General features: G+C 39.6%; 1 protein-coding gene across 2 annotated transcripts in view; it reads left to right on the top strand.

The window, feature by feature from the left end:
• Nucleotides 1-16,827, top strand: part of HIVEP2 (HIVEP zinc finger 2) — an 88,025-nt gene extending 71,198 nt beyond the window's left edge. For both annotated transcript variants that reach the window (XM_034990845.1, XM_034990846.1), the window contains 4 exons: nt 2,633-2,808; nt 6,604-6,705; nt 7,485-8,380; nt 14,339-16,827. In XM_034990845.1, the coding sequence (XP_034846736.1) occupies nt 2,633-2,808; nt 6,604-6,705; nt 7,485-8,380; nt 14,339-15,163 (1,999 nt within the window). In that variant the 3' untranslated portion in view covers nt 15,164-16,827. The remainder of the gene's footprint in view (nt 1-2,632; nt 2,809-6,603; nt 6,706-7,484; nt 8,381-14,338) is intronic.
• Nucleotides 16,828-17,157: the final 330 nt, after the last annotated feature.

The raw sequence follows: 17,157 nt of genomic DNA, 5'->3' as shown, positions 1-17,157 counted from the left end.
TTATATTCAGCAGTCTTCATAGCAGTGTACTTGTACTAGATTAGCAGAGACCTTCCCATTACATGTGCTTTGGGGAGCCCATCTCCACTAACGAAGGACACGAGTGAAAAAGCGTATGTGAATCTTTTATTGCTGCGTTTTGATGATCCACAAGGACTGTGCCCATATATCAGATCTCCCTCCTTTCACTGCCCTGTGGTATGGGCTACATCCCAATCATTTCTTAATCTGTGACCCGACTTTTGCCTGGGGGTGACCAGGTGTTCAGTCCAAGCAGTGTGCTACCACCTCTTATTTTGGAGATTGCAAAGGGATAACTTTAAAAAAGAAGTATTACTGACCAAACTTTTAAATGGATGTGTTCTTTATATTATGCAATTCCTAGGTTTAGTAATTTTTTTAAATTAATTTTATTTTATTATGTTAGTCACCATACATTACATCATTAGTTTTTAATGTAGTGTTCCATGATTCATTGTTTGCGTGTAATACCCAGTGCTCGATGCAATACATGTAGGTTTAGTAATTTAATTAAACTTATCTTTTATTTTTTTTCAAAATCCATTAATCCTTGTATTAAGTAGATTCATGGGTCTGCAGACCTGTTGAAGGGTAAATATTTTATTTGCACAGATTTTTCTAATATGCAGCTTTATTTTATACTGAATTTTACTATTTGCAAGTTAATCAGGTAAGACATTAAAAATAAAATTATGTTACTTGAAGATAAAATGCATTTCCCATCAACTGTGATGATGGGCTACACTAAGTTTAAGGTGTCCTTCTGTGGTGAAAACTAGCTTTCTAGAAAATTATTTGTTTTATTCTATATTTCTTAGGTAATTTTATCTATTTAGAGGCAGGGAAGAGTGAAATTAAAAGGTGAAAGATATTTTGCAACTTGAAGTTCTTTTGTTACAAAAGACAATGTGAAATAAAACATGAAGTTTAAGAAAGTTTTAAAGAACAAGTTGAAGTTGGAAATTCCTTGTGAAAGGGGAAAGATTTAAAGGATGAAAAAACACACAAAATTGACTCTTCAGTATTTTTGATACTACTTAATTCCCACCTGGAATTTTTGGTACTGACCAAAATGTAAATAATGTTAAGATTGAATAGCAAACATAACAGAGTTAGTATTTAAATATGTGAATGGATTTTCTCTCTTAAAAAAAATCCTTCAGTGGTTTGGACGAATGAAGTTGAACTTTTATTCCTGATGACAGATTAGCTAGGACAAAATAGAGAAGTGTGCAATGCTCTTAGAATGTAAAAAACCAAAAACCAAAACAAACAAAAAAACCTGTGAATCTAGTGCCTTTAAAGTAAATCCAAAGTGAATTAAGGCATTTTATATGTCAGCTTACATTTTGAAGTTATAAAAAGAGCCCCTCAAAAGGAGTATTTTTCCAAGAATGACATTAGACCCATAATTCTAGACCAGCTTTGATTTAAAAGATAATGATATTCATTGAATTATTCAATAAAATGCTACTGTACTCTCTGATTGATCTTGTTTCATTGTAGTCTAAACAAAATGTGATGGTTGAGCACTGGATAGGTTTCTTTCATGAATCATCACAGTGAATACCTAAGACTTGGTTAGCTGATTTGATTAAACTAGATGACCTCAGACATCCTTTCAAGCCTCTTTATTAAATCTTCTGGAAACAAATGCAAATATGATTGAAAAATAGAATCTCTAGTTTTTATTATGTAACAGTACTTACCAGAAGCTACTTGAAATTTGGACTCCACTTTAGTGCAAATTCATGGTCCTTGGGAAGAGCGGATCAAATCTGTAGACAACAGTTGGTGAGCTCAGCTCAGCCTGTGTAAGCTAGAAATTTCGGAGACACTCTCATGCCAGGATTATAAAAATAGAGTAAAAACTTGCAATGAAGAATTCTATTATCAGTTATACTTATTTTAGCAAATTTAGAGAGATGTGTGTGTGTTCTGCATGCACATCTTAGACGATGTAATGTTAACGAATGATATATGTTGATTTGAATATGTTGGTATAACTTTTTGGATATTTCTTGTGTGGAGACTGTACTAGAATCCAAAAGTAGTAAAGCACAACTCTGTAACTCTCTGAGCCTACTTGGAAGCCCATTTGAACATCTATAGCCCAAGTCCCTATATCTTCACTTAATAGAGGGACCCAATTCCATTTTGAAGACCATACAGAAAAATTACATTTTGCTTTCAATGCCAAATCTATTCTGTAGTTCGTTCAGGCATTTATTGCATAAATTTCATAGGCTTCATAGAAGTAAAGTTGAATAATTGTTTGTAAAAGACCCTCATAAAAATTTTGCCACTCAAGGGCGCCTGGGTGGCTCAGTCGTTAAGCGTCTGCCTTCGGCTCAGGTCACGGTCCCGGGGTCCTGGGATCGAGCCCCGCATCAGGCTCCCTGCTCCGCGGGAGGCCTGCTTCTCCCTTTCCCACTCCCACTCCCTCTGCTTGTGTTCCCTCTCTGCCTGTCTCTCTCTGTCAAATAAATAAAATCTTTAAAAAAAAAAATTTTGCCACTCAAAAATTTACCCCTCAAAAGATCAGCTTCTGGTTTGATAGATAAAACACTAAAGTATTTGAAAACACACTGCATTCCCTTTTTCTAAACAGGTATAAGTCAAATGAAGATTATGTATATGTCAGAGGACGTGGACGCGGAAAGTACATTTGTGAAGAATGTGGGATTCGCTGTAAGAAGCCAAGCATGCTCAAAAAGCATATCCGCACTCACACTGATGTCCGGCCTTACGTGTGCAAGTTATGTAACTTTGCCTTCAAAACGAAAGGTACAATTCTCATCTTTTTAGAGGAAAAATACCTTTTTTTATGGCGACCTTGGATTCTGAATACCATTTTATAACTAACTTGCATTGACAATAAGATGGTTTTGTTTTTGAAATGTATTTTCTCCCTTATGTAAGTAATCAAAGGATTACATGAGACAGAAAGGCTCCTTTTATGACTTAAGTAAGAGCTATAGACTTGGGGCCAGGCTAGTTGTTTCCGAAGGAAGTGGCTAAGAATTGCCTGGATTGCTATTGCTATTACTGCACGTTGGAAATGTTGTGTGGTCTAGATAATCTTTGCACCAGTATTGAAATACCACCGGGAGACAATCCATGCAGTGGCATTAGAAAAGCAAGGCAGCAGCTGGGAAGAAAACATGTGCCCATGGTCAGTTTCAAGATTATAAATAATGTAGAGACCCACAGACTCCCAGGTGGGCCCCTCCATCCACAGTTGCATTAATTATGCATAGAAATTTGATAGCTTGTGTTCCGTGTATTTATCAGCACAGAGACAATTTCTTACTCTCAGGCCACAACTGTGAATCTCATAAAACTAGGACCTGCCTTAGAATGATATTCTACCTCTAAAAAAATATCTGTTTCTTACAGGTAGATTTCTCTGAAAAGATTTTATGCAAGAAGGTTGCTTTGATTATATTACCATCATTTTATAAAATCATGGAAATGTACATAAGCCCAGTGTTCTCAGATTACAGACATCAGTGACTTAGAGAGAGGTGGTTTGAGTTTTGTAGAAGTATGTTCACTGCTTGCTGTAGACGTACTTTAGATCTAATGGATTTTGGCCCCCTCACTAACCTCATATGATTTCCTATGTTTTAACTTTAAATTGGCAGGCTCATTATTCTGCACCACTATCTGTCAAGAAAAATAAATATCAGATAAGATAATCTTCGGTAGAGAAATGTGTACCTATTTTCTTTCATAGCCAATATCCTAAATTGTCTTACTGTTTTGTCAGAAGTATAAATGTGTAGACTCTCAACATATCTGTTTCTTCTGTATTAAAAAGGTTTTACAGAGAGGTCTCCTTTGAAACCCACATAAAGGAGGGAGTATTCATTTGCATTTCAAAAGGGATAAACATAAGGTCCTTTAAATACCATCCACCTTTGCACAGTCAAGCCTTTTATTTAGAACCTCACCAAGAGACTCCCTAGGACATAAGAAAATATAAACTTTGGTTTTATAAACTGCAAATCTGCCAGTCATTACAACTGATAGATCTTCCCTGGGCATAGGGGTTTGCCTCGGGTATAGCTGTGTGAAACACTCGGTGAAGAAATGTCACATTTCTAGGCTTTTTAAAATCAAATAAAAAATAATAACAATCAAAACAATGATGACCGGGGCGCCTGGGTGGCTCAGTTGGTTAAGCGACTGCCTTCGGCTCAGGTTATGATCCTGGAGTCCCGGGATCGAGTCCCATGTCCGGCTCCCTGCTCAGCGGGGGGTCTGCTTCTCCCTCTGACCCTCCTCCCTCTCGTGCTCTCTGTCTCTCATTCTCTCTCTCAAATAAATAAATAAAAATCTTAAAAAAAAAAAACAAAAAAAAACAATGATGACCTAGTTTCTATAACCTTAAAGAAATCAAATTAAATTTGGCTCCAAATCATTGTCATAGAATTTCAGCAGGAAATAATTTATTCTTGGTCATTATTGGCATTTCCTTGTCACCCTTCAGGAATGTGCAAATGTCTCGGAATCTTAAAATGAGCACAATATCCTGGGAAACCCCTCCAGTTTTCGGTAGAAGTGACTCTTGTCCCAAACCATGTCATCTGAGTGCAGATGCCCAGCGCACTTGTGGGAGGAGCACCTCCTGCATGCCCAGGTGCCTCTCCTTCAGGCACCCTCCCCCCTCCCTTACCTCCCCGCTCCCCTACCTGCCCCAACAACCACTCCTCCCCCCCTCCCCCTTGCTGGAATCCCTTCAGAAGCTCAGGACTGCAGTCAACCAAAGCCAGGGTGGAGTTATTTCAGAGCCAGATTTCTAACTACAAACATGCCCTGAAGATGAGAGCCCAAAGCCTGCCTGCCTGTTGAAATGGAGAAAAAAGAGAAAGGACAATAAATACAGGAGGAGAAACATATCAAGATCTAAATAATCTTGACACCTACACACAAACCCATCCACATACACAGATTCCTTGCACCCATGCAGAAGCTGGTGACTTCCATTAATACACAAATGTATTAATTAGTTTACGGATTTAGGAATTCTCGATGACCTGGCTCTAAAAATTTTTGAGATCTTTAAAACATTTTTAGATAAATAAGAGCAATAAGGGCCTGGAAATATATTTATGCTTGGAGTTACCAAAATAGCACATAAAATTCATAGGTATAAGAGCAATAAGTAAAATGCTAAGTAAATAAAGTAATATAAAATAATAAACAGCAGTGTGCTGGTTTAGAACTGTGGCTCATATATTACATTAATGGTAAGCTAAATACCCCTACAGGGCGCCTGGGGGGCTCAGTTGGTTAAGCGACTGCCTTTGGCTCAGGTCATGATCCTGGAGTCCCTGGATCGAGTCCCGCATCGGGCTCCCTGCTCGGCAGGGAGTCTGCTTCTCCCTCTGACCCTCCCCCCTCTCATGTGCTCTCTCTCATTCTCTCTCAAATAAATAAATAAAATCTTTAAAAAAAAAAAAGCTAAATACCCCTACAAAGGAACAAACTCTTTTCGCAGGCTAAGAGTGTCCATCTACGTTCAGTGAGCCTACTCTTAAAAATAAAGCATTTGCTGGTACATTGCTAAAGCATCGTTGGAGGGCACAGATAATAATATGACCCTTACAACTGAATTAGTTCCTGGATGTCTTTTGATAAGTTATATATATGACATGGAATTTTATATACATATAGTTATGCAATATTCTATATTATATATATTTATGCATAAATATATATAAAATTTCATAGATCCTAGGTCAAAGGTGATTAGATAAGTGTTTTCATAATTTTTCACATTCTATATAACAACTATATAATCTACATAAACACACACATATGTATTTATACAGATAATCTATACATATCATCATCATAATACATATTTGAGAGAAAACCTTTCTTTTTTCTTAGAATGATGGGATTTCCAAGATAAATAGATAGGGAATATTGCAGAACTTTAGAAACTGCTGTCATAAAGTTTGCTAACATATACCAGACAGATAGATTGTAAACACTGAGAATAGTGCTCCTTATAAGTAGTTAGCTAAGTATTTGTATGGATCTTTGAATTTATTTACAAGGTTGGCCTTCCCATAAGTTTGCATAATTTTTTTCTTCTGACCAGTGAGGAGCCTGGGAAGGCAATCTAAATCTGATCAGTGCCAGAAGGTCTGGGGTCTAGGGTGTGTTGATGAGAATGTTTGATCTGAACTTTCTCTGAGATGTATGACCCAGCTTATGTCACCCTGTTTATATCAAGGCCTAGGAGGCTGGCCCATTTGGGCCAAAGATACTAGATCTCTTCTCAGCCAGGAGAGCCTGGGATTCTCAGTCTTGCTTGGAACCTACTTTTGAAAAGGTATGACCCGATTGTACAAAGTCTTCTAGAATGAAGGAAACTTGAGTTTGGGCCGAAGTTGTGAGCGGTTGTTGTATTCAGGAACCAGATTGTTCCCATTAAGTTCAAGGCAAAGGATGGGGGTAGAAGCAAGTCTATGTTATGTCAAGTTAGTTCATTTCTAATTTTGGAGCACTCATCACATTTCTGTAATCAATTAATTTATCCTTTTTTTTTTTGCCTGTGTTTTCTAGGAAACCTAACAAAGCATATGAAATCTAAAGCACACATGAAGAAGTGCTTGGAGTTGGGAGTTTCAATGACATCAGTGGATGATACGGAAACTGAAGAAGCAGGTATTACAAAATTTAGTTGACTGACCTCTTTATTCTTCACACTGGAGCTTTGTGGCCGGGGTGGCAAAACAAGTTTTGATATTTTAAAAAACTGATCACATTTCGTTTTACTAAATTTGAAATATAGAAAAGAAATCTGACATGTTGAATTGCTTACAACCTACTGAGAAGAAATAAATGCATTTCAGTTCTGACTGAAGGGGAAAAAAGGCCTCACTATGAAAATACTTCTATCTAGAACCGTAAAGGATCTAATTATACTTGTGTTGTGACAGGGATTTAGATTTTATGAAACTTATGGGGAAATTTGAAAAACAATTTAATGTTTTATTACTCCTATTAAGAGAGAAAAAAATCCGTCATTAACCTGAATAGAAAACCTGAGGGCCAGTCAGACTTCCTGAGATAAATCACTTATATGTAAGTTTATACCTATAAGGACAGATTGTTGCTTTCCTTTTCTTCTAGCTTCTTTATTAACAGCATTATCATACCCATTTGTTGAGGGTTTTCTATGGGCCATGTGACATTTGAGATATAAAGTCCTACTCTAGAGTCCTTTTGTTGGGTCGGGATGAATCAGATTAGTCATAAAAGGTTAAGAACCAGCATAAGGTCTCCCAGGTGAGTGCCCAGTGAGTGTTATAGGGGTTCAGAAATGGAACTATCTCCAGGGTCTACAGGGTTAGAGGGAAGCTTTTGGAAAGAGATGGCATCCAAATTAGCTCCTAACCTTGAAGTTTAGACCTTGATCTTCACTATCTGTTCAATTGTTTCAGAAACGATGGAAGATTTGCACAAAGCAGCTGAGAAGCATAGCATGTCCAGCATTTCAACTGATCATCAGTTCTCAGATGCCGAAGAATCGGATGGTGAGGACGGAGATGATAATGATGATGATGATGAAGATGATGATGACTTTGATGATCAGGGAGATCTGACACCAAAAACAAGATCGAGAAGCACTAGTCCTCAGCCTCCTAGATTCTCATCCTTGCCTGTGAATGTTGGCGCCATGACCCATGGGGTTCCTTCAGATAGTTCCCTGGGGCATTCTTCATTGATCAGCTATTTGGTTACTTTGCCAAGTATTCAGGTTACTCAGCTGATGACACCAAGTGACTCATGTGAAGATACTCAGATGACAGAATACCAGAGGTTATTCCAGAGCAAAAGTACAGACTCAGAACCGGACAAAGACAGGTTAGACATACCGAGTTGTGTGGATGAAGAGTACATGCTGTCTTCGGAGCCCAGCTCCTCTCCGAGGGACTTCTCACCCTCAAGCCACCATTCCTCACCAGGATATGACTCTTCACCCCGTCGAGATAATTCACCAAAGAGGTATCTGATACCCAAAGGAGATTTATCACCCAGAAGACATTTATCACCTAGGAGAGATCTGTCACCCATGAGACATCTTTCACCAAGAAAGGAAGCTGCATTGAGAAGAGAGATGTCACAAAGAGATGTTTCACCAAGAAGGCATCTGTCCCCAAGGAGGCCAGTGTCACCTGGGAAAGATATCACGGCAAGAAGAGACCTCTCTCCCAGAAGAGAGAGAAGATACATGACCACCATAAGAGCACCATCTCCTAGAAGGGCTTTATACCATAACCCACCATTGTCCATGGGGCAGTATTTGCAAGCAGAACCAATTGTACTGGGGCCTCCTGTAAGTATGATTAGCTTTCCCTTTCTAATGTATAAACCAAAGCATATCGGAGCCTCTTGATAACACTGGTGTGAAGTTTGTTCTAACATGGGTGTCTCTCATGGGGAGCAGTGAACTTGGTTACTGAAAATAGCAGCAAGACGCTTTCTCGCGTGCTGTTGTTAGTGACATGGGGCTGTGGCATTAGCCCAAGTGTAGTACTGCATCAGCACATTGCCAGCTGGGAACAGGTGAGGCTTTGCTGCTTGCTCTCTAAGCTTCACTGATTATGGACATGAGCTGAAACCTTCACGTGAGCAGGAAAGGTGAGGTCTTTGGAATGACGTGACTGCCTAGACAGACACCCTCAGGGGCCATTGGGGTTCAGTTATAGAACTTTGCCAAGTCAGGATCAGGCATTAGCATTGACTCTCAATACATTTTTTTAAAACATTAACTCATGATCTTGCCCACAGTGAGTGGACATGTGAAACCAGTGAGTCACTAGGAGAGAGTGACCCGCTTGGTATGTTGTGAGTCAAAGGCATGAACCTCTCTGCTTTTCTTGTCACTGCTCAGTGAGATGGTGGGCCCAAAGTTGGGAGAGCTCAGGGAGAAAATGTCAGCGATTTCTACGGTGTGCCCTTATTATAAACTTAGATAACAACAGTAACAGTCATGGATTAAGTTTTATGAATTGGCATTAAGTTAATGCCAATTCATAAAAAACATCTGCCATGCCTCATTCCATGGGATGGCAGACCTTGATGTTTCTTTCAGTGTGTGTAGAATTTTTAAAAATGAATGAAGCAGACACTTAGCATAGACAGATGAATGACACTTTTTGAGTTTCTTTGCTTTATATGTGTTTTTGTTTCCTGGTCTCTACTTTTTGGCGTTCTTTCTTTGTTCCGGGTTTCTGTTGTGTGGCTCAATACCGTCCTTCCAGCCAAAGGCGCTACCCACTTCCAGCTCTGTCTTATCGCTGCCCTGGTGACCAGGCTCCTTCCTCTCATTGCCTTTTCACTACTTTGAGTCATGAGCTTAGGTTACCATTTTTAAACTTTAGGAAAGCTCCCTGCTGCAATTCACTCCCTGACCCCCCAGCATCGCCTTTTCACAAGTTGGTACCAAATTAGTCTCTCTGCTACAATTACTGCAGCAACATGCACACAATCAGGACATGATTTATTTGCAAGATAATGAATTAGCAAGCTAAGAAAAAGAGGCACATTCCCACAGGTTTTTGTGTCTTGGTGGTGTTAAGTAGAAAAGAGAGATCTTCTGAAGTCTATGCCACTACAGCATAAGTAGAGAGTCGTAGACCCGCAAATCCCTCTGATGCCAGGATACCACATCTGGGGTATCAGAAGCTTTCTCTGGTATAATCCACTGATGCTGGTGGAGCATGTGTGGTGAGACTGTCCTGTTCTGGCCCTGGCCAGGTGGACTGAGACTGGCGTTTTGTGAGATGTTGGGACATCTTCAGTCAACTGCAGTCACGAAAGTACAAGCTTTTAGTGCCAATATGCTATTGTTATTAAAAACTAATAGTTGGGGCGCCTGGGTGGCTCAGTTGGTTAAGCGACTGCCTTCGACTCAGGTCATGATCCTGGAGTCCCTGGATTGAGTTCCGCATTGGGCTCCCTGCTCGGCGAGGAGCCTGCTTTTCCCTCTAACCCCCCCCCATGTACTCTCTCTCTCTCTCTCATTCTCGCTCTCTCAAATAAATAAATAAATCTTAAAAAAAAAAAAAAAAACTAATAGCAACTCACAGTCAACTCAGGCAAAAGAATTGAAGAAGTGGACTAAGGAAGTTCATCTAATTTTTGGATATGTGACCAGAAAATTGTTGGAAGGAAATTGGTTTTCTTAGCCACTGAGTTTGCAACCAGTTGGTTTTTTTATACCAGTTCACCTGGATACTTAATACAATGATTAAACTTTACCATTGATGAAGGCCAACTGTAGAGCCACTGGTCTATTACCCAGTTTAATTATCTCTCTAGAGAATTTATAGCTAGCTGCTTCGTTCATGTGATAAGAGGGAATAGATCTGGGAATGCTCCCTGAAGAAGGGGCAGTTGGTGCAAAGTACTTCCCATTTAATGTTTTATCACATCATTTTTGAGTGGCAGAGGAGGAGTTTATCTTTCTGTGATGTGTGAAGACGATTTTTATTGCCAGGGTAAAACAGAATTGATGATACTATGAGAAGTATTTCTCCTGATTGCTATATTGGATGAGTGTTGCACCCTCTCTGAATAATGTATGAAAGTATTAAATTAGAATAACCGTAAAAATAAACCTTTTTGATGGAAATTCTTTAAGCAATACCTTGTCTTGTTGCTTAACATGGGCCAAGAGCTCACAGGTCAGTGACTGTGGCATGAAAGGATCTTCTAGGCTAGCAGGACACACTCATCCTCTGGTTCAGTCTGGAGTGGTAGTATCCAGGGAGCAGGTTTGGAAGAGATGAGAGTCAACCACTGGGATCCTACTACTCTGCTGTTTCTGCCCTAATGCCCTCTGGTTAATCTTAATATAGACAGATGATAGATAGATAGATGATAGATAGATGGAAGGAAGGAAAGAAGGAAAGAAGGAAAGGGGGAGAGGTCTTTCGCTCATCAGTATTTTTTGAGGGTCTAATATGTGTGTCTCAAGGATGATGATTAAAAAATGTTATGGTTTCTGGCCTCAACTTTTTTAAACAAAAAACTTCCCTGTTCCATTTTTAAAGTTTTGGTAGATAAATTAGCAAAGGAGACAAAGAAAAATGTGTCTTGGTTTCCAGTATGTAGTGCAAAGAACATCGTGTCTAGTGAAAGAGTCAACATTCAGTTCTTTTTTGTTTTATGTTATGTTAATCGCCATACATTACATCAGTAGTTTTTGATGTAGTGTTCCATGATTCATTGTTTGCATATAACACCCAGTGCTCCATGCAGTATGTGCCCTCCTTAATACCCATCACCGGGCTAACCCATCCCCCCACCCCCCTCCCCTCTAGAACCCTCAGTTTGTTTTTCAGAGTCCATAGTCTCTCATGGTTCGTCTCCCCCTCCGATTTCCCCCCCTTCATCCTTCCCCTCCTGTTATCTTCTTCTTCTTCTTTTTTTTAAACATATAATGTATTATTTGTTTCAGAGGTACAGGTCTGTGATTCATCAGCCTTACACAATTCACAGCACTCACCATAGCACATACCCTCCCCAATGTCTATCACCCAGCCACCCCATCCCTCCCACCCCCCCACCCCTCCAGCAACCCTCAGTTTGTTTCCCGAGATTAAGAATTCCTCATATCAGTGAGATCGTATGATACATGTCTTTCTCTGATTGACTTATTTCGCTCAGCATAATACCCTCCAGTTCCATCCACATCCTATGGCTTGCTATCTGTGTGATCTTGAGCAAGTCACTTAACATCTCGGCCACAGTTTCTTAATCTGTTTATGGCAGCCAGGGAGGTGGGCCAAGCAGATTTCTGTCCTTGAAAGAATTAGCCATTCAGCTGTGAGGAATGCTGTTAACTGACAGCCTCGTGCTCTTAGTGCCATCAGGACAGACCTCAGTTTTCAAGCTAAAGCTAACTCTCCCTGCAGCCCCCAGCCAGTGACTGATCCTGGATCCATCCCCACTGAGCATATGCTTCCTCTCCTCTTTACCTTTACATGCATCAGATTCCCTGCTTCCTCTGCTCTGCAATGAACTCCTTGCACTCCTACCTCCTTCTTCGCATTTGCTTCCAGAGCGCCTACTGACAATGTTGAAAAGATGAGTGGGATGATAAGACCTGGTACATGGGATATATATACACACACATATATACATACACATAATACAACCCGCATGAGTTCATTATTAGCATTTCCATATCAAAGTGTTTCTTACCAAGATATACAATGATATCACAATGATAAGGCTCAAATTACAGAACAAAATAGGGTTGCAAATGGGGTAAACACCAAGGTAGAAAAATCATATTGAGAGTGTCTCTGGAGGGTAAAGAAGGGGTGAACGCAGGGGGAGAGGATGTGCAGAAAGGCCTGGTAGTGTTTGGAGCAGTGGAAGTGCTTACATGGTAAAAATTCTACTGCACACTTACTTCTGGGGTTGTCATCATTTAATCGCTGATCGGTAAAGGTCTGAAAATGACGCTTTCATTCTTAACACAAATATAATTCTATTGTATTTAGAACATATTGAGTACATCGTAGTGTTAGAGGACACTTCCTTCATCACTCCCTTTGTTAGCCTTGAGTCAGAGACCCCATGAATGGGACAGTTCTCTTTGACCCCTCACAGACCCCCATTCTGATTAGGTGTCTGCCGTGGATGTCACGGAATAGCAACCAAAAGCAAAATGGAAACAATGACCAAGCTACATTTTATCTGAAACTTTGAATCTTTGATAATTATAATTAAAAGAGGATTCATTTAATTATCTTCAAAGATTATTACTCTAGGCATCACAGTTCTTCCACCTTAACTGATGTTTGATGTAGGAAACATGCCTTTTTCTAGATCAGAGCAAAGACAAGAGGGATTTGTTGTTGTGTTGTTGTAGTATTTAAATGACTGTCATACTAGAAAATTCTCCCCTTCCCTAACTTATGAGGCCCTTGTGATTATAGGATTGATGATTTCATTACTTCGCCTGCACTTCCAGGATAATAATTTGTTTCTAGCTTGAATAAGGTGTAGTCCAAAACAGGGTAAGGGCTAAGCCTGACACAGAGTAATAGAGATAATGCATAATTTATCATTCCCAGGCTGGTCTCACAGTCTAAATAGAACTGGATGAATCATTAATGGTATAGAGCATACCTTGAGCTTTAGAACAGAAACATCCTTGAAATGAATGAGAACTTTTTTTTTTTTTTTTTGGTCTCTCTCCTGGATTACTACCATACTTGACAAGTTTATATCTATCTGATTTTAAGTTCTCAAAAACTAAAACTAAAAATAAACTGAGTACCTTTTAGATGACAGTCCTTTAAAAGAATAAATCTCAGGAACTGAAACCTGATAATCTCATTCAAGCCTGATAATCTCATAGTCTTAAATTGTGTTTTGCTACAGAAACAATTGCAGAAAATAAGTTCTCTTTCAGGACTGGGACCATGAAATCTGGAATTCTGGCCCCCAGTGTTAAGTGTCCTCATTCATTAATTACCAAGATGGAATTTAAATGAACATGATAATATAAACAGAAGATATTAAGACATAATAATCTTGAGTTCCCAGCTGTGTAGTTGAAAGTGAGTTGGAACTGTTTGACATATTTAATGTTAACTATTTTGGTGGATAGTTGCCTTACAAAAACTGGCCTTGATTTATCATTGATAAAGAAGCTAGTCTTCCACCCAGGGTGCCTCTTGAGCGGGAATTTATTCCTTTAAATGAATGTCTTGCACATTGGACTAACCAGTTTGTCTGTCACCACCATTTTGTCATCTGTTCTGTGGAAAACTTAAAAAAAAAAGCCAATTTTCAGACTTGTCACTCCAATTATACTCATCAACACTTAAGAAAAATATTAAAAGTCTTCTCAGTATATAAACAGATGGCAATCGTTTTACTTTCTTTTGAATTTAAAAACCTACTATTAGTGTTTTTTGCTCAGTGAACTTTTTCTGGTAATTATCCATTATTTTCTTTTCCTTCTCTTTTACGAAAAAAAAAAAAAAAAACAGAACTGAAATGTGTCTCTGTACCTAGTGGAAAACACACTGCATGTTTTATCACATTGCTGTTTAAAAACAAAAGTCACTTTTCACAGACCAACAGCTTCATTCAAGGATTCTAAAAGACAACTGAGAAATCTCTTGTGTCTAAAAAGTGAAAAATCAATAGAGGGATGAGGTAGTTTTAAAGTGTTTTGAATGAATGAGGGGCTGAAATAGCTTGATCTATTTGACCTCACATGAAGAGTCCTGGTCCTAAATATTGTGCTCTCTGCTTCCCCGTGCAGAATTTAAGAAGAGGATTACCTCAGGTTCCTTACTTCAGTCTCTATGGAGACCAAGAAGGTGCTTATGAACATCCAGGCTCCAGCCTTTTCCCTGAGGGTCCTAATGACTATGTCTTCAGTCATCTTCCACTCCACTCTCAGCAGCAAGTGAGAGCTCCTATCCCCATGGTGCCAGTTGGTGGGATCCAAATGGTTCACTCCATGCCGCCGGCCCTTTCCAGTTTACATCCTCCACCCACATTGCCTCTGCCAGTGGAGGGCTCTGAGGAGAAGAAGGGCGCCTCCAGGGAATCCTTCCCTCAGGATCCCGATGTCCTTTTGAAGCAGAATGAGAAGCAATCTCCTCACGTTTTGCGGTCATCTGGTCCACCTCGCACGCCCTCCTCTCCTCGGCTATTGATGAAACAGAGCACTTCAGAAGACAGCCTAAATTCAACAGAGAGGGAACAGGAGGAAAACATTCAGACTTGTACAAAAGCCATTGCCTCTCTCCGGATTGCCACAGAAGAGGCCGCTCTGCTTGGGGCAGATCAGCCAGTGCAGGTGCAGGAAGCCCACCAGAAACCCTTGGAAAGTGCACATGTTAGCATTAGACACTTTAGTGGACCTGAGCCAGGTCAGCCCTGCACCTCAGCCACCCACCCTGACTTGCATGATGGTGAAAAGGACAAGTTTGGTACATCACAGACTGCATTAGCTCCCTCCCCGTTTTATGGCACGAGTCGTGTGGATGACAAACAGTCGGGCTTTCATAGCTGCAAAGAGTTACCTTCAAGCACAGAGGGAGGCAATGAGCCTTCGGCAGAGAAGAGTCAACTACAGTGATCTAAGATGCATGGAGACTTTCATTTCCACATTTCCCCATTTTGTTCTTTGTTTTTGTTTTTCTAGAAATAGAGGTAATCAAGTTTATAGCATGCCTGTCCTAAGTTACAGTAGTTTGCTATTATATATACTTTTGTTATATCAAAAGAATTAGGTAAATTAACAAGTCATCATGAGCCTGACCAAAACAAAATTTGAAATTAACCTATTGGGTCTGGTACTTTTAAAATTGTACAGATGTTTGTGCCTTTTCTTTACTTTGCTTATATTCTTATAAGCATTTTTTAGCAGTACTTTGTACATATTTTAGAATTTGTGTATCTGCTTTGTAATAAATGTAATTTCTTTCCTTTTTTGGACACTTGGATCTAAATGATGTAAAGCAAAACAGCATCAATATATATGTGAGGTTGCACTAAAACATATTTTTATATGATTAAAACTGAACAGCTTTTATGTACAGCTCTGATTCTGTAATACTAATATTTATTTACTTTGTTTCATAAATTGTACATTTTTTCTTAATGTTGTGGATTGCTTTTCTATGTGAAGCATGGGATTTACTGTTGCGTAACTAGAACAAAAATGTATATTGTAAACAAGATATTTAAACTAGAGTATCTTATTCTGCACTTATGCATTAGTTAAAAAAAAGATAAAGGATGTATCAGTCAGTTCTTAACTCTTGTAAATTTTTTTGTCTCTTGTTTGCTGGATTGACTATAACTTAAGTGCTGATTGTGATTTTAAACTTATAGTACCGTAAAGCATTAAAGTAAACAATGTGCTATTGTGAGTTTTTTCAAAGCTTTATAAATCAGTTATAAATAATATTAAAAGTATTTGGTCTTATGTGAACATGTTGATCTATATACTCATCTAAAAATATGGGAAAACATTCCGCCCCATGTAAATATGTACAAGTGCATCACTGGTACAATTTTATGTAACTCAGTTGGACACTAGGTTGACACAGACCTATGCTAGGGTGTCTTTAAAAATTAAAGTGACAAAGCACATGGGACTGTGTAGAGCTTGGTTATCGGCCGGCCCGGTGGCTTGGCAGGCAGTGCTGTGCGCTGCCCGTGGAGAAGACCTGGCCTTACAGATCTCCTTGGTTCTTGCTGCACAAGATGGTAACCGGAACTAAGGCTGCGACGGAGGGGATGTGCTTGGACTCTGAGGGTTAGGAGTGGACACGGGGAAGGGGCGTGGAGACCTCTCACCAGCCTTTCCTCTCAGCCAGTCCACATGGTAACAGGGTGGGCATCAGCTTTAGGGGAAGCCACTTCACCCTCTTGAAGAGGGCAAGAGTGTCAGGCTCCTGGCTATCTCAGGGGGAACGGGGAAAAGAAGCTTTCCAGGGAAAAGAATTTGTGGGAGGATGATGTCTTTTGTACACAACATGCAGAATGGGCTTTGGTTAGCGTGGAAGGTGGGCAGAGCCTTTGTTTGTAGGTCCGGAAGAATGGAAGAAAGGGAGGGGGTACAACAACACGTGTGCACACATGCACATGTGTGTGCATGCACACACACACACACACAATCTGGGTTATCTTTGTGCTATATAGTGGATTATAATTCTGTGAAACCAAGTTTGTATATTGAATTACATTAAGGAGTGTTCTTTAAAAAGAGAAATAAATATACAATTACATGCTTGAGGTGTCTAGTTTTTAATGTGTTGTTTTACATTTTAATTTCTCGATTTTGTTTCTAAAGAAATTCTGATGCCACCGACATACCATCTGTGCTTTTAGTTGCTAGGCTTTGCCCATTCCGAGGTATGCTGAGCATGAATGCTTTTAACAAGTGAGAAGACAGTCATTGGCTTCCATATGTCATTCAATTAGGACAGATAGTGGTCACCACCGTGTGAGCTCTAGAAATGGAGTCACCAGATCCTAAGCATGGGCATGGGCAGAATACATTGCATCTGCAAAGAGTCATGAATAAATCAAATGACCATTTCCTCTTCTGCCTCCCTCTTGGTA

The sequence above is a fragment of the Mirounga leonina genome, unplaced genomic scaffold (genome assembly GCF_011800145.1).
Source record: "Mirounga leonina isolate KUSES-001 unplaced genomic scaffold, KU_Mleo_1.0 Mir_53, whole genome shotgun sequence".
NCBI classification, from domain to species: Eukaryota; Metazoa; Chordata; class Mammalia; order Carnivora; family Phocidae; genus Mirounga; species Mirounga leonina.
This window is presented reverse-complemented; position numbering and strand designations above follow the sequence as displayed.